Source organism: Stenella coeruleoalba (genome assembly GCF_951394435.1).
Source record: "Stenella coeruleoalba genome assembly, chromosome: 10".
Classification (NCBI taxonomy): Eukaryota; Metazoa; Chordata; class Mammalia; order Artiodactyla; family Delphinidae; genus Stenella; species Stenella coeruleoalba.
This window is the reverse complement of record NC_137156.1, coordinates 16,538,934-16,561,821: the sequence shown is the minus strand read 5'-3', so window position 1 is coordinate 16,561,821 and position 22,888 is coordinate 16,538,934. Positions and strand designations below refer to the sequence as shown.

General features: G+C 37.6%; 1 protein-coding gene across 11 annotated transcripts in view; it reads right to left on the bottom strand.

The window, feature by feature from the left end:
• Positions 1-22,888, bottom strand: part of CDKAL1 (CDKAL1 threonylcarbamoyladenosine tRNA methylthiotransferase) — an 819,912-nt gene that overhangs the window by 321,516 nt on the left and 475,508 nt on the right. For all 11 annotated transcript variants that reach the window (XR_013830328.1, XR_013830329.1, XR_013830330.1 and 8 more), the window contains one exon: positions 21,635-21,815. Coding sequence is in view for 8 of the 11 variants with exons in the window: in XM_079935371.1 (XP_079791497.1) it covers positions 21,635-21,815 (181 nt within the window). In the remaining 3 variants the exon portion in view is untranslated. The remainder of the gene's footprint in view (positions 1-21,634; positions 21,816-22,888) is intronic.

Sequence of the window (22,888 nt, the reverse complement as noted above, 5' to 3'; positions counted from 1 at the left end):
CTTCATAAATGACTAGACATATATCTCCATAAAGTCAACGAATGATGATGACTTTCACACCGGCACTGTGTACAGCAACATCGGAAAACAATGTTAGCTACTGTTTTCTAACCATTACTTCAATTCACGTAGAAATTTCAATTTCAGCTGGTTGTATCTATGTTCAAAAGCAAAGAATTCCAGTATCCTCAAATCTTACTTTACAGAATTAGTATTACATTTATGGCTTCTCCTGCTTCACATCCCTTACCCTGGCTTATCAAGTTTGACATGATCTGACCCTTGTCCACCTCACCTACTTCATTTCCTACAAGTTTCCGCCTCACCACGATACTTCAGCCACATCGCTCTCCTCTTTGTTTCCCACGCCATCCCTTTCCAAGGCTATTGGGTGAGATATTCCCTCTGCCTACAGTCTTCTTTCCTAGAAGCTTGACAAGGCTGACTGCCTATTCTGATCTGAATTCATTTATCACTTCCACAGAGGCGATAACTTTGTGGCCTTTGGATCACAAAGGACCCATTCAGCCACTACTGATTCTATTAATCTATTTTAATTTGCTGCAGACTCTCTGGTATTTTGCCAACTTTTGTTTGCTGTTCTCCTCCCTGTGCACCGTGAGAGGAGCATCCTGGCCACACTGTGCATCACTGCAGTGTCAGGCACCTAGGAACCTAATACATACAGTGCTGAGTGAATTGAGAGAAAAAGATCAGAAAGGCAGTCCTCGTGATTACAAGTTAGGGCTGGCAAAACCCTTCAATCCCACACTTAAAAAATATTGGACACTCTGTGACCACCTAGAGGGGTGGGATAAGGCAGGGTGGGAGGGAGGGAGACACAAGAGGGAAGAGATATGGGGATATATGTATATGTATAGCTGATTCACTTCGTTATAAAGCAGAAACTAACACACCATGGTAAAGCAATTATACTCCAAAAAAGATGTTAAAAATACATATATGGGAGAGTATTAAGTTTCAAGTCCTTATGTCTGGTTACTTGGGTCCCTTATATCAGACCTGAGTGCTTGACATGGGGTCTACCACGGAAGACTGGGCCTGAAAGCACAGTTTTTAAGGCATGGGAATGTTATCTTTTCTAAAAACCAGAAAACAGAAGTTTATTTATTTATTTATTTATTTTATTTATTTATTTTTTTTGCGGTATGCGGGCCTCTCACTGTTGTGGCCTCTCCCATTACGGAGCACAGGCTCCAGACGTGCAGGCTCAGCGGCCATGGCTCAGGGGCCCAGCCGCTCCGCGGCATGTGGGATCTTCCTGGACCGGGGCACAAACCCACGTCCCCTGCATCGGCAGGCGGGCTCTCAACCACTGTGCCACCAGGGAAGCCCCAGAAGTTTATTTTTAAATAATATTTTTGTTTAATCTTTTAAACTGTTCGCTTTCCAGGCCTTCAAGATTAAAAGATTACTAAGCATTGATAATTTTAACAATTAAACAGGTGTTAAAAACAAGGCAACAGGCCCAAAATGGAGTAGTCTGTGCTAAGCCTCATGTCAGCAAACCAAGACTCATTTATAGTTTCAGCTCTTCCAGAAATGGAATATTGAACCAGTGAATCAGAAATCACCTGATCAGAATTAGTGAGGTCATCTGCCTGATAGGCCCCTGCCATCCGTTGTAAGGAAAGTAACCTTGCAATAACCAATCTGCTTTTTTGCCCAGTAAAACTTCCTTGTCCTGCTCTCTTCTGCTTATTAAAGTCCTTCATATTGTAAGCTCCTCAGACCACCTCTCAATCTGCTAGACTGGATGCTGCCCAATTCATGAATTACTGAATAAAACCAACAAGATACTTAAATTTTACTCAGTTGAATTTTTTTAAACACAGGTTATTAAAAAAATACCTATATTAAAATGTTTTCTTAAACTGAGATATTAACAGATGGTTGGTTCTTCATCTTTTGTGGAATAGGATCCCTTTAAGAATCTAATGGGGACTTCCCTGGTGGCGCAGTGGTTAAGAATCCGCCTGCCAATGCAGGGGACACAGGTTCGATCCCTGGTCCAGGATGATCCCACATGCCGCGGAGCAACTAAGCCCATGCGCCACAACTACTGAGCCTGCACTCTACAGCTCATGAGCCACAATTCTGAGCCCGCAAGCCACAAATACTGAAGCCCGCGCGCCTAGAGCCCGTGCTCCGCTACAAGAGAAGCCACTGCAGTGAGAAGCCTGCACACTGCAAAAAAGAGTAGCCCCCGCTCTCCACAACTAGAGAAAGTCCGTAACCAGCAACGAAGACCCAACACAGCCAAAAATAAATAAATAAAATAAATTTATTAAAAAGAAAAAGAATCTAACGAAAACCAATGAATTCCTCCTCCAGGGAAAAAAAAATACTTATAGACTCTTCCACTGCTCCACACAACTTCAGCTGGTTTCCAGACCCTCTGAAGCCTATGATGGACTAACCCAGGCCAAGAAACGCCAGCACAACTTCAGATTCCTCTAGAATCTCCTCAAGGTACGGGAATTTTAGAACATTCATCTCACCACCTACTGACCTCATAAAGAGGCCAGTTTATCCTTTTCTTGTTTCATTATTTCAAAAGGTCAAGGAAAGTTAATGCTATAATTTTAATTTCCAGAAGCACAATATATTATAAGACTGCATAGTGTGTAATTCAGGATCCACAATGTAGAAGGTATTATTTAACATGCTTTATATCATTAATTTTCAAGACTCTTAGTAACACAGCTTCAGTTGCCCCCCAAAAAAACTGTATTGGAGAGCCTAACATTAATGACAGAAATTAGTAAATGATGAAGGTATATAGTTCCGAACTTTTAAACAAGTTATATTCTATAACTTTGTTTTTAAGTTGTTTGTTTGGAATCGGGCAGTACTTTTTTCATTATAAATGATGATTACATTCTGATAGAACTCCCATACCTCCCCAAACCCAAAACAATAACAACAAAAAACATCTAACCAATTATTTAACCTGTAGATCATGTGCGTTGTTTCAATTACATTTAAATGTTATTTATAAGCTGCTTCTATGAATTCTTTTCCAGTTTCAGGTCATATTGTACAAATCTTATAATGGTCTCTTTTTCGTTCTGTCTCAGATCTCTGTAAGCCCAGATTCTAGAAGGGCTGTACTATCTTTGTTCTTGACCTGTTTTTCGCTGCTAGGTTTTATACGAAGCATGTTCACTAACCAGATGTTCAAGTATGTTTTTCTCATGAATGAACCTGTTTATCAAAGTTAGTGTCTTTATGCAGCTTCTTCAGCAATTATGTGGTCAGTCTACATTTAATCTTTCATTCCATTCAACAATCATTCGTTGCTGGTGCCTGCCATCTATGAGGAAATGTCCTACTGTGGACAGGAAGTAAACTGAGACGGCAGTAAGCCATTCAGGTGACACAAATCACTGTGCACACTGGTCCTTATTATGGATGGCTTTAGGATATTTATATACTCCAAAAACACTGACCTTTTTGGGAAAACTGGCTTTTTTCTGGGAAGAATGCATATGTATATACATATATGCATGTATGTATGTGTAGTAAATATTATATATACGTGTATGTGTGTGTGTGTGTGTGTGTGTGTGTGTATCATCAGATTCTCAAAAAATGTTAAAAACCACTGACCTAGAATTAGAGATAGATAAGATCTCCTATAAACTACTCAGTTGGTGTCCATGGAAGCCAATATTCTTGACATGTTTGATGTTCTGAGAGGGCCAGCTGAGCACCAGATGGGAGGGGGTGGAAGACAGTAACACAGGGAGTGGTGTCCTAGCCTGCTCACGCCACTGGGCAAATCAAAAGACAGGAAGTGAAGCAGGCGCTCCCCTCTTTAAGAGGCAGTTCAAAGCAGATCCTTCGGGAGTCTGAAGGCTCATTCCAGGTGGCTTCTCACAGCTTTAGTTATAACCCACATACAGTCCCTCTCCTTTGGAAGAGTTCTAATAAAGAACCGTTTTCCCCATCTCATCCTATTTCCAATGATGTCTGGCATCACTTGCTCAGTCTTTGATAGACTGAGCACATAAATTGCCCACAGTTTCATGCTGTTTATGCTACTCATTGTTTTGTTAGGCTTAAGTGCTGAAGAGAAAGAACCCACAAGACCTATGGAAGGATAAGTGGACAGATATGGTCAAGTTAAGTAACACCTTACTAATTCATAAGCAAGAGAGTCAGTAGGCCACAGAGATTCAGGACACTATCCTAATCAGTGATAGACACATAAATCTTTCCTGAAAAATACTTGTTTAGGACAACGACATCTAGATCTAGTAAGATAGTTAAGAATTAAAAATGAGAGACTATGGTATTTTTTAACCTTTGTAAACTTCCTCCAAGTTTTCATTCTGTTTTTCTGTTTTCAACAGACATCAGCAAAAAAGTCAAAGTGAAAAAGGAGTTTGGGCATAGCGATGAAGGGTTTAAACCCTGGGTCTTACCTGAAGCTGGTCTGGGGGTGAAAAAAAACATGGCAACTGTTGGGAAGGCAAAGGGAGGTGCCTGGGATTCAATGCCTGAATCAGAATTCAGGATTCTGACCCTGAACACTTACAAACACGCCTTACGATAGCTAGAGCAGCACTGCGGTCTGCCTATGGCCGCCGTCCATTGACCCATTTGGGCCCTATTATCTATTCCATGGGTGAAACACTGGGTAAATCATTTTACCATGTGAAGCCTCAGAGCACAGATTCCTACATCTTCAAGGTTGTCACGCTGGTTAAAGCATTTTGCCTTTAAATGAGTAAAAATTTGGCTCTAAAATTCTATACATTTAAAATAGAAATTGAGAATTCTGTATTTTAATTAAGTCAGAGCTTTATTTTAGGCACTGCTTTTCTTTCTCCCTTGCCACTATAATTTATTATTGATAGCATGGCTACGAAGCAGAGTACAGAGCCAGAATGCCTGGTGTTAAATCCTAACTCCACCACTATCTGTGTGACTTTGAGTGAGTTACTTATACCCTTTGTGCCTCAGTTTCCTCAAATGTAAAATGGGGATAAGAACAGTCGCTACCCAGGGTTGTTGGGAAGATTAAATGCATAGATACACATAAAGCATCAAAAATGTGCTTGGTACATGGTGAACATTATACAAGGTGTAAGCTGCCAGCATCCTCTAGCTTACAAGCCATACAGATTCTTCCTGTAAAGTCTCTCTTGTTCATTCTTTTCTGTCTACTCCTAAATCCACCACCAACACCTCATGGCAACATGATTTCCTTACACTCTCAATTCCTGCCTGCAGCCTTTCTCCACTTGGATGCATCCTGCATATTCTTCCTAATTTCATCTTCCTACAATATTGCTGAAATTGCATCACTCCTCTGCTCAAAAACATCCAAACAGCAGATGTTGCCTACTAACTACAGATGATGAACTTCCTTTTTTTCCTGGCCACTCTGTGCAGCTTGCAGGATCTAAGTTCCCCAACCAGGGATCGAACCTGGGCCACGGCAGTGGAAGTGCCAAGTCCTACCCACTGGACCGCCAGGGAAGTCCCAGATGATGTACTTCTCTGCTGGCTCAGCTTGTGACTGTTATCTAGGTTCCCAGGGGCTAAGGTTGTGAGTCTAGGTGTGATTACAGAGTCAGAATTCCCTTGACTGGCCCCAATCCATCTTCTAAAAGGTCCTTCTCATGATTTACTATAAACCCTGCATTTTAGAAGAACTAAACTCATCTAACTCATCATTTTCTAGAAACATCTTGTCCCTTACTTCTAATATCTTTCATATAGCAAAAACCTCAGCTTAAAAGTTTCTGACAGTGACCTTGATCATCACACTCACAAGCCTCTAAGTGTTAACAGCCTTCTGTATCACTCTTACAGCAGTGAAGACACACTGCCCTGTAGTACTGCCATTTACACCATCTTTCCCTTCTTTCTGGATTATGCTATTTCAGAATAAGGAATGCCTAGGAATCATCTTGATACCTCGTGTAGCACCCAGCCCAGCTCCTGGCATATAGAAGCTTATCTGATACCAGATAGATTAAGTAATGTTATCCTACCTGTAGCTTTAACTATAATTTTTAAAATAGCAGATCTGATTGCCAAAGTGATGGAGAGACTTAAATTACTCCCCAGAGCCATGTTTTTGGTCACCATGGGCACTAGGCCTGCTGTGGTTACATCACACTGATGAGAGGTGCCGGCAGAGAGCCCTCTTTCAACTTCCAATCTGTCCCTGTTAACTCTGGCTGCTAACAGAAGATAAATCAAATTAAACTACTTCACAGTGGTCTTTAGGTTCTCTAATGGAATAGGATTTCAGGTACCTGACAAATTATCCATTTGGATAACCTTTCTAGACCTTTGAAGAACTCACTGATTTTCATTTTAATAGCATAAAATGAACCAAAAGGGCTGCTCCCTGGGGGTCTTGGGGCTCCTGGGCTCTCTAAGATTTAATATCAAATTAGTTGGGAAGAGATCCATCAATTACTGGATCTTGGCATTAACTCTGTAATGTCCCCAGTGATTTCAATCATATGTTTCTGGGCTTGATTCCAAGTAGAATCAAGCATAACTTAATCCCACCAACTGGAATTTACATATAGGATTCTTCCTCCACATTTGTTTGTCCTAAAATAACAAGTTCAAATCACCCAGAAAGTAGCTTGAGAGGACACTTTTTGACTTCACAGATAACAAAGGTCCAGAGGAAAGACAGTAAAGGAATACAAGGTACATGGAGAGTATTTCTGACTCCCACTGTATGACTTTGACACTGAGTAACATCCCGATAGAGTGGTGAATCTCATAGCATTTCAGGAGAAATATGTCGCTCATGACCTGTGAATTCCCCCTAAGTGTTAAAGATATTTCACCCATGAATTTCCCTAGCTCCTCTTGATCCACACAAGTTTTTGATCTGCACAGTTTTTGAGAATGAAAGTTCTACATGTACTTAATTGCTGTGTAAATATACAGGCACTTCAATGAAACAAATTTTCTGTCTTTTCAATTTTAGTTTCTCCTCTCTGTCACTGCACACTCAATTTAAAGTATCTTGTTTAAGGACCTACTGTATAGCACAGGGAACTCTATACTCAATATTAAGTAACAACCTAAATGGGAAAAGAATTTGAAAAAGAACAGATACACATATAACTGAATCACTTTGCAGTACACCTGAAACTAACACAACATTGTTAATCAACGATACTCCAATATAAAATAAAAAGTTTAACAAAAAAAATAAAGTGTCTTGTTTGGGGGGAGGGATAAATTAGTAATTTGGGATTAACAAACACATACTACTATACATAAAATACATGAATAACAAAAATTTACTGTATAGCACAGGGAACTGTATTCAATATCTTGTGATAACCTATAATGGAAAATAATCTGAGAAAGAATACACACACATACACATAAAATTGAATCACTTCATTGTACACCTAAAACATTATAAATCAACTATACTTCAATAAAAAAAAGGGAAAAAATAAAGTATCTTGTTTAAAACTATTGTAGCCTAAGGATTAAAAACTGATAGAAAAAAATCAAAAGCTTTAGAATAGATCTAAACTAAGAAATGAAAAATCTTTTATTTTTTTAGAAATATTTCCCAATTTTACAATAATTAATTAATTAATTTTTGGCTGCGTTGGGTCTTCGTTGTTGTCTGCGGGCGTTTTCTCTAGTTGCGGTGAGTGGGGGCTACTCTTCGTTGTGGTGTGTGGACTTACTGCGATGGTTTCTCTTGTTGCGGAGTATGGGCTCTAGGCACGCAGGCTCAGTAGCTGTGGCTCGCGGGCTCTAGAGCACAGGCTCAGTAGTTGTGGTGCACGGGCTTAGCTGCTCTGTGGCATATGGGATCTTCCCGGACCAGAGCTTGAACCCGTGTCCCCTGCATTGGCAGGTGGATTCTTAACCACTGTGCCACCAGAGAAGACCCCTTTAGAATACATAACTGTAGCGTCCAAGCTATCATAAAATTGAAAGTGGGAATTAAACCACTAAGATTTTTGAGTTTTCAAGGCCTGTTTTTTCTTCCTATCTTTGATCCTATTAAATACTTGAGAGTAAACATTCTTATGCTAAAAATAGATAAGTACACAGTGAAGAAACCAGACACCACCTTAACCACATGATCGAAATTAACATCACCAATAAGGGGCAAAAAGACATAATGTGTCTCCAGATGTGACATTCTGAGAAGAACATAACATCATTTATTTAGTTTAACAGGGCCAAATAGATAACATGAATTTAATCATGAGGAAAATTCAAACCCCAATTGAGGGACATTCCATAAAATAACTGGCCAGTACTCTCAAAAACTGTCAATATGTCATGAAATATAAAGAAAATCTAATAAGAAACTGCTATATAAAAAAATAAATAAAATTAAAAAAAAGGAAGTGAACATCTTTGAGGGGTCATTATTCTGCCTATTATGGGGACTTTTGGTGAGGTTTTTTTTTTTTAATTTCAGGATTAATTCCAATTGATATTTAACTCTTTTCTTTTCCAGAGGCTTTTCAAGTATAGACAATATGGTCAAATACTAAATAAATAAGAAAAAAAAAAAAAGAAAGAAAATCCGAGGAACTGTCTTGATTGAAGAGGACTAAAGAGATTAAATATAAGATTCTGAATTGAGTCCCATATCAGAAAAATGACAGCTATGAAGGACACTGTTGGGATTCTTGACAAAATTGGAATCTGAACTGTAGATTAGGGAAAGTACAGTACCAGTGCTAAATTTCCTGAATATGATAACAATATTGTGATTATATATAAGATCCTTGTTTTGGGGAAACACACACTAAATATTAAGGGGTAAAGGGGCATGATGTCTGTCTGTAATCTACTCTGAAATTGTTCAGGGGAAAAATCTATGTCTAAGTCTCTGTCTGTTGCTTGAAAGAAAGCAAATTCAGCAAAATGTTAAAAACACTGATAAATCTTGGTAAAGGGTATACTGGAGATATAATCTTACAACTTTTCTGTAAAGTTTAAAATCATTTTTAGGAAATAAATTTCTAGGGCCTATAAATAAAAAAAAAATCATTGCTATGACAGAAAACAACTTTGGAAACCAACACTTTTTTGGTCGAAATGTTCTAAAATTATTTTGAATTTCTGGCATAAATACTTATTTTACTGTTTACTATGCATAAAATAGATAACTAATGAGAACCTACTGTATAGCTCAGGGAACTCTACTCAGTTTCTGTGGTGACCTAAATGGGAAGGAAATGCAAAAAAGAGGGGGTATATGTATATGTATAGCTGATTCACTCTGCTGTACAGTAGAAACTAATACAACATTGTAAAGCAACTATAGTCCAATAAAAATTAATTATTAAAAAAAAAAACAGCATGGAGCAAAGAGTCAAAGAATGGAGTCTAAGTCTCCAGCGTTTCACCTAGTAGTTACTTAGCGAGTTTACTTAACTTCTCTGAGCCTCAGCTAACTCATCTGTAAAGTACAAAATAATACCAGATACCTGAAAATATTGTTGGAAGAATAACACAGGACAAAGTACACGAAAGGCACAGACTATACGATTCTGGCATGTGTTACATTCAAACAATGGAAGTTTCTTTTCCCTGCCCTTTGAATCTTATATATCACTTCTATAAAGGTGCTTTATTATGAGTAGCAAAAATAAAGAATCAGGACATTCATCATAGATTATATGATCTCAGAACATAATTAGTACAGTACAGTTTTATCCATTTGAATGCTTATTTGGTTATATTTGATTTGTTAGTCCTTAATTATGAAATAAACATGATTCTAAGAGGCAGGAGTTAGAAAAGAGTGTCATATTAAATTACCAAATATATTCTGTTGACCTAAATACACATTTAACATTAGCTCTAATACTTGGAACTACACTTATAAATCCCTTGGAAGGTTATAAATATGGAGTTATTAATGAACCATAGTTATCACAGTAAAAAATAAGGTCAAGAAATAAGATAGATCATAAGGTTCTTTATCTTTAGAAGATACTCCAAAGTCTACTCAGTTCTAAACTTGTTATTAAGGTAATAAAAAGTGAGTTCAAATTGAATATTACAACTTTAATAAATCAAGTTCATATAAAAGGTGTAAAAGAATTATGTAGATCCTTCTAACTTTTCTGAAACTTATATAAATCAAAGCATGTAATCATCACTGAAAAAGTCAGACTAAAATATAATAAAGATGACTTTGCAAAGGATAGAATTTATATTCCTTTATTTAATATAAATTCACTCAGTCCTTCTCAACCCTAATCCCCACCACCATTCAGCATCTGAGAGACAAACTTATACTCACATATCTTCCCACTGTTTTGGTGATTATAAATTCATAAAAGAAGCAGGATAAAAATAAATGCCAAAATGAAAGCAAGAAATTAAAATATCATAAGAAACAAGTTAAGTGCATTTTTTTCCTACAGAAGTTAAAAAAAAAGATTTTCTATAAGGTCACGATGAAGTACAAATTCAGACTGCTATCACTGAACTCAAGGCTCTCAAATCATATCTGACTCTTCACTGTCCTAAAGTTGGGTTATTTTAGAAAACTTGAAATACTAGGATTCCCAAGACAAACCCATGGTTCCAAAGTATAGCCATCCCTGATTTTTTCTTACAATGGCTTGTATTTAACAGAAGAGTCATAAGAAAGGGTTTCAGGTATCAACAAAAATCTGTGCTTTTCCTATCTTTACCATCCTGAACATAACATGGCTCCATCCTGGAGTTACAGTCTACACGTGTCTAGTCCTGTGGGTCTGACTACATGAAAGCTGATTTATGTGATAATGGAATTCAGTTTGTTAATGTCACATCAGGACTTAATAAAAAGTTAGGCAGTTCTCTGTGGCAGGCAGGTAGGCAAGAGGTCAGAGGGCAGAAAATTAGGGGGAGCGGTGAGCATACACTGAGAGAAGGTTGGGATTTTCTGAAGAATGATTTAGGCTGAGAGGAATCAGGAGCAAGCTTTTCAAAAACAAAACAAAACGAAACAAAAAAGAAAAACAGAAAATCCACCTGTGGCAGTAAAAATAAATAGTGGTCTCACTAGTGCTACCTCTTTCCTAGTTTTGGGAGTGAGAAGACTAAAATGGGTCTCATGGGCTAAAATCAAAGTGCTGGCAGTGCTGTGTTCTTTCTGGAGTGTCTAAGGGAGAATCTGTTCCTGACCTTTTCCAGTTTCCAGAGGACATGTGCATTTTTTAGCTCATGGTCCTGTCCTTGAACTTCAAAGCATATTATTCCGATCTCTGCTTCTGGCCTTACATCTCCCCCCCCTCTAACTTTAACAATCCTGCCTTCCTCTTACAAGAACCCTTGTGATTACACTGATCCCACCCAGATAATCCACAATAGTTTCTCCATTTCAAATGCTTTAACTTAATCACATCTTCAAAGTCCTTTTTACTCTGTAAGGTAACATATTCACAGGTTTGGGGATTAGGGTGTGGACATCTTTGGGGGCCAGTTATTCTCTCTACCACAGCTGGTCTCATTGCCGCCATTTTGAGCCATACAATCAACTAATTTAATTATTATGTTTAACATTCCTAGTTCACATTCAAGAAGTCATTCAATTTATTGATTACACAAACAAAAAGTCATTGGATTCACAGTAAAGTAAAAGGTGAAAGAATAGGGAAATGCCAAAAACATATTTAGGCCGATGATCTAGAAAAATAAAGCACCTAAAATTTCTAAACATGGTTTGAAAGGTGGTCTTAAAACCAAATGATAATCAAAGATTATTAAGAGTTTCAAGGGGCCTTAGAGATCATTCAATTCAATTCTCCATTTGTTAAACGAATACCATCTGTATAAAAACTCACATGAAGTAGGTAGGCTGTTCCCAACCACCTCTCTGGATTATAATCTAGCTCATACTTCCTAATGTTACTACAGTCATCATAAAAGACTCTGTTAAGTGATCTGCTGAAATCTATTAAAAACAAAACTATGGTCAGGCTAAACACTCTACCAAAAGAGGAAATTAAAAGAGAAATGATATGTCCAGAAAAAAGAAACTTAAAAGACCCACTGGAGGGCTTCCCTGGTGGCACAGTGGTTAAGAATCCAACTGCCAATGCAGGGGACATGCGTTCGAGCCCTGGTCTGGGAAGATCCCACGTGCCACGGAGCAACTAAGCCTATGAGTCACAACTACTGAGCCTGCGCTCTACAGCCCGTGAGCCACAGCTACTGGGCCTGCGCACCTAGAGCCTGTGCTCTGGAACAAGAGAAGCCACCACAATGAGAAACCCATGCACCCCAACGAAGAGCAGCCCCCGCTCACCGCAACTAGAGAAAGCCCACACGCAGCAACAAAGACCCAATGCAGCCAAAAACAAATAAAAATAAAATAAATTAAAAAAAAGGACTCACTGGAAGAATCGAATACAATCGTGTAAGAATCCCAAAATATTCCTTTTGAAAAGAGAAGTCAAAACAAAAATAATCTTGAGAAAAGGGGCTTCCCTCGACATATGTTTGGAAATCAATTTAGAATAAAGTATAATGGACAATCTAGAGTTTAAAAACTCTTGAAAATATTTTTACCTCTCCCCCAAGGAAAAACTTTAATTTGAAAATCAGAGACTGTGTAAATAATGTAATTATACTATCAAGTAAGGCAAAAATATCAGAATTCCTTTCATTAAGGCAACTTGATAGTCTCTAAAATACCGAGTTGTTAAACTTTAGATCATACTCAGAAACAGTAAGCTTTTAAAAACATTTAGAGAAAGTAACAAAGCTCTTTCTATCTGCTTTATTTCTCTGTTTTGCTTTTTTAAAGACCTTATAGGCAGCTAAATTTGGGAGAGCCATTATATGTCATTGTTCTTAAACCCGCATATGATTTAAGAACCTTTTTTTTTTTTGCAGTACACGGGCCTCTCTCACTGTTGTGGCCTCTCCCGTTGTGGAGCACAGGCACCGGACACGCAGGCTCAGCGGCCATGGCTCACGGGCCCAGCCGCTCCGCGGCATGTGGGAATCTTCCTGGACCGGGGCACGAAACCGTGTCCCCTGCAACGGCAGGCGGACTCTCAACCACTGCACCATCAGGGAAGCCCAAGAACATTTCTTATTCAACATCTATTCCAAGCGGTCACCTGGCCTTGGTTTGAATACCTCCAGCAAAAATTCACTCCCTCACAGGGAAACCTACTGGGGACAATTTCAGCAAAGCTGCCTGGATCAATCTGAAGGATGGCCCTCCAGGTGCCTCAGAAACGTGCACCCACACTCCTCAGAGCTGAGGCAGGAAGCATCTACTGTGGCCTCGTCATCCCTCGGGGAAATGTTCTTGAAACTGCAGGTAAGTGAGTTATGATTCTTTTGTGCTAATATATATCTAAAGACATTCTTAGTTCCAAGATGTAAGACAAGCAAGCAGGTGGATTTAATATCACAATTTAACATTTTAAACCAATATGAAAATTCCAAAGCTACTCTCATCACCTAAAAATTATTTTTTCAAGTCATAGGCCTCTTAAAATAAAGATTTCATTACAACTTCATTATTTTTCATCAAAATTTTCTAAAAACAAAGTCTGGAATTGATAGCTAAGAATCAAATGACTTTTTAAACTTAAGTTACCTTTTCTTGGCAGACTAAGAACCTCAGCCATAATTTTAAAATACTAATAGAATTACTTAAGATTAATGAAGACTACTCAAGGAAGACTCAATGAAATAGAAAATGTAAACATGCAAATTTGACCTTTCATCTAAAAGTCTAAGGTCACTCCCAATTAGCTTAAGTGATTCCACTATTAAATCTTATAAATTAATAAGCTTGCAAAAGCTAAGAAAAAAATTTTAGTCTATCCCGATCATGAAAATACATTGCCTAAGTTATTTTCATTATCATTTAAGAGGGTTATACTTTTTTTTCAGCAGGCAATAAAGGATTGGCAAAAAATCTGCCCCTCCCACCTATGCAAATGCAAAACTCAACTGTATGGTGCTTTTATCCATTTGATGATTTAAAGGATTAAAAAATACACAAAATTTAGTTCACTTATCAGAGCTCTACTATAAAGCATGAAAAGCACTGGGATTTACTTACATTAATACTAGGATTCATGTAAACGTAGTTATGGGAAAGGGAAAAGTATACTGAAATTATTCATGTCATTTATCGGAGAAGAACATTTGGGGGGGGGTTGATTTTAGTGGAAATAAAATATACCTAAGAAAACAATATATTTTCACTAAGAGGAGCTCTAAAGACAGAATAAAAAGTGTTGTTTGAAAGTAACTGATATTGTGGTCTTCTTCCGATAAGGGGTTAGAGCCCATCTTCATTGTTGATTTTTTAGGCAAGGAAATGGGAAACAAATTAGGTAAGAAAGAATGGATATCTATTTTGTAGCAGTGTTTTAGTGACGTCCAGTTGGTAAGCAGTTTCATAAAGTACTTACCTTAGGGTAGAGAGTTGTTAATTTTTGATAAATTTAGGAAAACCAGGGAGATTCAATGCACATGATATATCCTCTCTTTGATGGCAGGTCATCAAAGAGTTTCATCATTAATACTTAATTCCTTTTATTTAAGATTCTGAATTTTATAAAGATGAAACTCTTCCAGGCTAGTTTTTACCTAGAGCATAATTACAGAAATTTAGAGAAGTGTGTGGATTGAGTTGTTATCTCCCGCCATAAAAGATATGTTGAAGTCCTAACCCCCATAATCTCAAAATGCAGCCTTATTTGGAAAGAGGGTCACTGCAGATGTAATGAGTTGAGATGAGGAATAGGGCGGGTCCCTAATCTAATATGGCTGGGGTCCTTACAAGAAATAGCCATGTGAAGACAGACACACACAGGGATACCATGTGACAATGAAGGCAGCTACAAGCAAAGGAAAAAGATTAGCAGCAAACCACCCCAAGCTTGGAAGAGGCCAGGAAGGATTTTCCTACATGGTCCAGAGGAAGCCTGCCTCTGGACTTCAGTATTCAGAACTGTTGGACAATAAATTTCTGTTGTTTTAAAATGAAATGAGCTATCAAACCACAGAAAGACATAGAGAAACCTTAAATGCACATTACTAAGTGAAATAAGCCAATCTGAAAAGGATACAACACTCTAGGATTCCAACTATCTGACATTCTGGAAAAGGCAAAATTATGAATACAGTAAAAATAATCAGTGGTTCCCAGGTGTTGGGGGGTAGGGGAGGGATGAACAGGTAGAGCACAGAGAATTTTTAGAGAAGGGAAACTATTCTGTACGATACTATAATGGTAGATACATGTTTTTACACATTTCCACAAATGCAAAGAATGTAGACTGAAATGTAAACTACTGACTTTGGGTGATAATGATGTCCCAATGCAGGTTCAGCGACGTAACCAACGTACCACACTCTGGTGTGGGATGTTGATATCAGGGGAAGTTGTATGTGTGTGTGGCAGAGTATATGGGAACTCCATGTACTTTCTACTCAATTTTGCTATGAACCTAAAACTGCTCTAAAATATAAAGTCTAAAAAAAAAAATGGTTCTGCTATGCCAGGATTGGGTGACAGAAGCTAAAAAAAATGTAAGGAAGATGCTAAGGGGCTATGTTTAAAAGATAAAAGAGCAAAATAAAAAGCATCTGAAAGCTGATCTTATGCAATGAGTTCTGCTTCTGGCTAAGGCAAACCAGCTTGTATCAGACCAATGATCTTGCCAAGAACAATTAGAAAAGGTGAATAAAATTTATAATATGGACTGTTTGAACATCAAAAAGCTACCAACGCAGTGAGAACCTGAGGAACTAAGATCCTGGAGAGAAGCTCAACATTTGGATCTACTTTTCCCTTCTGGGTATTTATTAATTTGTAAGCAGTGACTGGGAGACTGAGCAGCCAGGTAAAAGCTAAGAGGCCGAGAAACTATGCAGAGCCTGAAGCATTCTCATGATCCTGCAGAGACAAAAATCAGAGTGGAAGACCTTCCGTAAAAAAAGGCCCTGCTCGGGCTTCCCTGGTGGCGCAGTGGTTGAGAGTCCGCCTGCCGATGCAGCGGACACGGGTTCGTGCCCCTGTCCGGGAGGATCTCACATGCCGCGCAGCGGCTGGGCCCGTGAGCCATGGCTGCTGGGCCTGCGCGACCGGAGCCTGTGCTCCGCAATGGGAGAAACCACAACAGTGAGAGGCCCACGTACCGGAAAAAAAAAAAAAAAAAAAGGCCCTGCTAACCAGCACAGGATTTCAGCTGAGATCCTGAAGAGCTCCATAGGGTGGTATGTCAGCTCAGGCTTTTTACCAGCTCACCAGAGATGATTATGTGCATCTCTTCCCAATTTTATGTGCTGTTCAGTGATATCACAGTGGTGATTTGAAACTGGCAAGAGTGGAAGTATTTACACTATGGAAATCAGCAAAAGCTATAAATCAGAACCCTTCCTGCTGAATGTCAGGTGTTAAAAACCAACACACCCCTGCCTGCCTTCAAAAAGTAAGGGCAAGCCAGAAATAACTCAATCCTCAGAAAGGCTGAAAAATAGTTTGAAAAATCAATCTCAGATCAATTCAAATAATCAGTCCTTATCTTGGAGTCTAGCAGAAGCAAAATTAAATACTCCAAGAGGAAGATACATTACAGTCTAGACCCTATAATTGTTTTTTTTTTTAAATAAACAATGGTAGTCATATAATAAAAATGATCAGTATATATGGAAAGAGAAGACAAATGATCAAAATCAAGAAAAAAACGACAATACAAACAAACCAACATTAGATCCAGATATTGGAGAATTCAGTATGGGCTTTAAGGTAACCGATTAAATATGTTCAAAAAATATAGAGGAAAGTATGGGGAACTTCACTAGAACACTGGAATCTATAAAAAAAAAGAATCAAATTGTAATTCTAGAAGTAAAAAAATTAAAATGAGAAATTCCATTTATGGGTTTGATGGCAGATTAAAAACAGATGAATAAAGGATTAGTAAACTAGAATAGCACTTCATAAATTTTAATGTACAGACAAATCATGTGGAGACGAAGAATGACTGAGAAGGTCTGGGATGGGGTGGGGCCTGAGAGCCTGCATTTCCAGCAGCCCCATGGGTGGACAGCAGTGCTGCTTCTCTAGGGACCACACATGCTACTGTTGCTGTTCACCTTGCTGTTCACTACTGTGAATAGCAAGAAACTAGAAAAGAGGTGAGGAGAGAACATCCAGAAACAGAAAGAGAACAAAGAAGGAAAAATATAGAAAAGGATAAATTAGACATTGGATATCATAACATGTATAACTGAAATTCTAGAAGAGAAGAGAAAGAGAGAATGGAGCAAAAGAAATACCTGGAGAGAGAACGGCTGACATTTTCCAAAGCTGATGAAAGAGGTCCGGGCAGAGTAAAGAAGCTCCAGGAATTCCAAGGAGGAAAAATACAAAGAAAAGTACTCAGCAGGGGGCTAGGGTACAGAAGGCATCATATCATAAAGATCTGTTGATGTGATTTTTGTCTAACGGAATAAACTCCAGCGAAACACAGGGAAGAGCCACAACGTTTTTGAGAAATTGCTTTCATGAACAAGGAAAAATGACTCAGAGAGGGCAGAACCAAGAAACCAAAGGGTAGAGCAAATATCAAATTAACAGTCCCAGGGATTACATAGAGCATGTACCCTAATGAGGGGGGAAGGGATGAGGGAGTTTCTGGGGCCATCTTACAATTCCACTTAATACATTAGGTAATTCTAGGGATATTTAAGGGAAAATAATAGAAATACTATACAAACTCTTCCAGCAAAATGCAGAGGAAGGAATACTTCCCAACTCATTTTATGAGGCCAACATTACTCTGAAACCAAAATTAAGAAGACATTACCAGAAAACTACAGATCAAAATTTTTCGTGAACGAAGATGTAAAAATTCTTCACAAAATTCGAGCAAACTGACTGAAATAATATATCAAAAATAATACATCATGACCAAGAGAAGTTTATCCCAGGAATGCAAGGTTGATTTAAATATTCAAAAGCCATTCAGTAGAATTCACAATATTAACAGACTTAACACCACAAACCATATGATTATTTCAATAGATGAAAAAAGAAAGTGATAAAAGTTTAATTCTATTCATGATTAAAGCGTGCATGCGCACACACATAATTTACCTAATTTACACACACACACACACACACACACACACACACACACACACACACACACACACACACACACACACAGTAAATTAGGACTTAGAAAGGGACTTCCCTAATCCCCAAACTACAGTTAACTTTTATACTGAATGGTGAAATTCTGTAAACTCCACTCTTGAGTTAGGAAAGAAGAGAAAACTACCCAATTTTATTCAGTAGTGTACTGGAAGTTCCAGGCAATACAATAAGAAATAAAAGTTACGAGGATTGAAAAGGAAGAAGTAAAACTGCAACTATCCTCAGATAATACAACTGTATACGCAGAAAAACTGGAAGAAAAAAAAATCCTACAGAAAAACTATTAGAATAAATAAATTCAGCAAAGTTGATGGGTGAAAGGTAAATATGTTAAAATCAATTCTATTTCTAAATAGTAGTAACAATTAAAAATGATTAATAATATCAAGGGAATACACACATATGGATAAAAATAATAAATGATATGCAAGGCTTGTATACAGAAAACTCATTATTGAGAGAAATTAAAGAAGATTAAAATAACTAAGAGCTACATTTTATTCAAAGATGAAAAACTTGATATTATTACAATGTCAATTTCCCCCCAAATGATCTATAGAATCAATACAATCTCAATTAAAATTCCAGCAGGATTTTTTGGTGGAAGTTGACAAATTTAGAAAGTCAAAGGATCAAGAATAGTCAGGACGATTTTCAAGGAAAAAACATTTAGAATACTTACACTGCCAATATCAAGACTTATTACAAAGCTACAGTAATTAACTTTGTGATTTTGGGGAGAAATCAACAGACCAAAGGAACAGAATAGTGTTCCAGAACAGACCCACGTGTAGAGACAGTTGATTTATGATAAAGGTGACCAGGCAGAGCAGTGGGTAAAGGATGAGGTATTCCATAAGTGGTGATGACTCAAATGGATATCCTTATATTTTTAAAAAAGTCTTGACCTCCGTACCTCATAATCTAAACAAAAATAAATTCCAGCTGGATTAAAGATCTAAAAGTAAAAGGCAAAATCATAAAATCTAAGAGTACCTTTTGCGGGGAGGGTATCTTCATGACAATGTGGGGAAGGTAATCTTAAACAGGACCCAAAAAAACACTAAAACAAGAAGAAAAATATTGATAAATTCTGCATAAAATTAAGAATGCTCTTCAAAAGGCACCATTAAAAGAGTGCAAAGACTGGTTATAGAATGGAAGGTACTTAGATTACCATGACCAACAATGGACTTCTATTCAGAAAACAAATAATTCCTATAAATCAGAGGAAGGAACGGGGGAGGAAACAAACAAGACAGGTAAGCCAAGAGAAAAAGAGGCAAAGGTGTGAACAGGCACTTCATGAAAAAGTGTATCCAAATCTCCAATAAACATATAAAAGGTATTCAGTATCAATAGTTGACAGGGAGATATAAAAACCACAATTAGATTACATTACAGGATTTCCCTGGTGGTGCAGTGGTTAAGAATCCGCCTGCCTATGCAGGGGACACGGGTTCAAACCCTGGTCTGGGAAGATCCCACATGCCGCGGAGCAACTAAGCCCGTGCACCACAACTACTGAGCCCCTGTGCCACAACTACTGAAGCCCACGTGCCTAGAGCCCATGCTCCGCAACAAGAGAAACCACTGCAATGAGAAGCACACGCACCACAACGAAGAGTAGGTCCCGCTCGCCCCAACTAGAGAAAGCCCATGTGTGGCAACAAAGACCCAACATAGCCCCCCCCCACAAAAAAAGATTACATTACATTCCCATCAGAATGGTTACTAATAAAAATACACTGCCAACTGCTGGCAAGAATACAGAGTCACTGGCATTTTTAGATATACTGCCGCTGGAACTCTAAATTCAACTAGTTGGGAAGACTATTGGGCAGCATCTAGTAGAGCAGAGTAACTGTATTTCCTATGATCCAGCAATTACACTCCTAGCTAAACACCCAGCAGAAATGTTTACATACACGAGTCAAATAAAAGATACAAGCAGGAAAGCTGACAGCTGTATTAGTTGCAATACTAACAATGGAATGTTGAAAAGACCCAATTCTTCTTTCACATTAGGAAGGACAAATTGTGATTTGCATAGTGGAATACTATATAGCAAAGAAAATGAATGAGATACAGCTACTAGCAAAAACAGACTACTCTCACCAACACAATGTTAAACTTAAAAACCCAACATTCAAACACTGATGAATTCTTTCATTTATATGAAGTTTAAAAACAGGTCAAACTAATATGTCAGAATGAGGGATAGTGGTTTCTGTTGGGAAATAGGAGAGGATAGTAAAGAGAAAGGCATGATGGGGACCTCTGGGGTACTGCTAATGTCCTATTTCTTGATCAGACTGAGGGTTACATGGAAGTATTCACTTTATGAAAACATACAGCTGTACACTTTTCTGCAGGTATTTTGAAGTTTAAAAACTTTTTTTATTAAAGAAGTTTAAAAAAGAATGAATTAGACTATAAGGACAATAGAACGGTAGTTGTTAAGGAGCTGGGGATGGAGAGAGTAGACAACTACAAAAAAAATAAAAGGGACTTTGGCAGGGGGGCCTGATGGAACCATTCTGTATCTTGATTGTGGGACCAGTTACACTAGTGAATGCTTTCATCAAAATTCAAAGAACTATATGCTGGAAAGAGGTAATTTTGCTGAATGCAAATTATACGTCAATAGAAATTGTAATTTAGATATAAAATTAGTTCATTTGATTTCTTTTTATGTTTATGAAAAATTAATGGTAGCACACAATTTGTTTTGGTAATCAGAAACAAAGCAGAAAATTTTCAGTGAAAAAAATTCTACTTCCTCTTAAGGCTTACTAATATTTTTTCATCTTGGGCCAATGAATCTAGAAACTAAATGTTTGTTTGAGGTCATTAATTTCTGGTGCATTCTGGGAAACAGTTTGCCTTTACTGGCTCTCAAACTTTTTCACATTTATTTTAGGTCATCTTATTCTAATATATCTATGAACATGTAAGGAGGAAATTAAATTAAGGTTCACTGTGAAAGCAACACACATCTGAAATAGACAGACAGCATCATATCTATCCCATGGAAAAGTAGGAAAACCAGGGGACCCTCAGAAAGTAACACATTATGAAAAGCATCTCTTAAGAAGCAGGGAAGCCTCCTTTGCTCACAAATATTTAAGTTTTGCCTTATTGTGAAAGACCCAAGGCTTTATCCTATAAACAGTTAGTACTAGATAGTAGTTTAAAAAATTTTCCCCGTGTCATCTGAACCTCACTCTTCAAGAGAAAAAAAAAAAGGTAGTATTATAGTTGCCTAAGGTCATTTAATGTACCAAGGTCTCCCTGCCCCTGACCCCAACTGGGAACAAACATTCCGTATTTCGTAACTTAAGGGTTGGTTATACCATGAGCTAGTTGTGTTAAGGCAGGCAACACAGCTGCATTTTTATAGCTGTTGGCTAAATATAATACCTTACAAGAAAAGTATCTTACCACTTGCGCTGGAACTTGCTCCATTTTTGCAGCGGGAGTTCCTGGTCTTGGGTAAAACTGGTTAATAAAGAGACTTGGAAATTTGTACTCTTCAACAAGTTTCACTGTTTCTTGAAAATCTTGGTCTGTTTCTCCAGGAAAACCACAGATAATGTCTGTAGCAATAGTTATTCCAGGAACTCTAGAAAATAATAAAACAAAAATGTACAAAGTTGACTACAGTCCATAATTATTCTATTTCCTTGACATTTTAAATACCACTATTCCTTTAAAATTAAATTTTTAGGAAAGGGACATTTGCAAACAGTTTTAAAATGCCCTAAATATTAAAAGTTTATGGAAAACACGGCCCCCTATCATACTCAGGAAATACCCATTTTAAAAAATTTCAGATGTTTCTTCATCCTTCTATATTTTAATATTGATGCTTATTCTATTTCTAGACTTATTGACTATTAGGCAATATTTGCAGACTTCAATGAGGATTCAGCTCTTTAAACTACTCTATCCTTCCCCTTCCAACATAATCACTGCTCAATTTTTAGTTAAATTGATAGTGTTAATAGTATTTCCATTGGTATAAATGCTGAGATATTGTTCACTTTCACAGCCAACTGGTATACTATCAATAAGTTTTCTTTTGCCACGTTTAATTTTTCCTAGAGTTAATAATTGCCTTTTTTTTAAAAAATTGCTTAATATTCTATGTACCTATGTAAATGTTTTCCAGAAGATCCATCAGTTCTATCAAAAACCAATACTACTTTCTAAACTCTCAGTGTACTATATAATTTACCAGTTCCATTTTTCTCTCTGGAAATGCCACTCCTAACTTTCTTCAAGTATGTGCTGCTTTCAAAATGAACCAGCTATCATCCTGGAATGTGGTTCCTTGGTTTTCTTTCCAACCCCCCCCTTTTTTTTCTGGATCCTATGTCTTCCTAATTCTTGACTATTCTATTCTCCTTAATTCTGCTGGAGCATTCTTTCAGAAGCTTCATCAAAGAGTGGCAGGGAAATTTTGTTGTTATTGTTTTAGCATCTCTGAACATGTCTTAATCCACACACAACTGACTGATAGTGTGGGGTGCATAGCCCTCCAAAATGAAAAGTATTACCCATCAGAATTTTGTATTGTTCCCTTTTTTTTTTTAAGTTGGCAAGGTTGAGACGAGATGTCCAGATCCACTCTGATGCAAACTTCTTTACAAGTGCCCCACTATCTTTTTGAAAGCTTTTAGGCTACTAATTTTT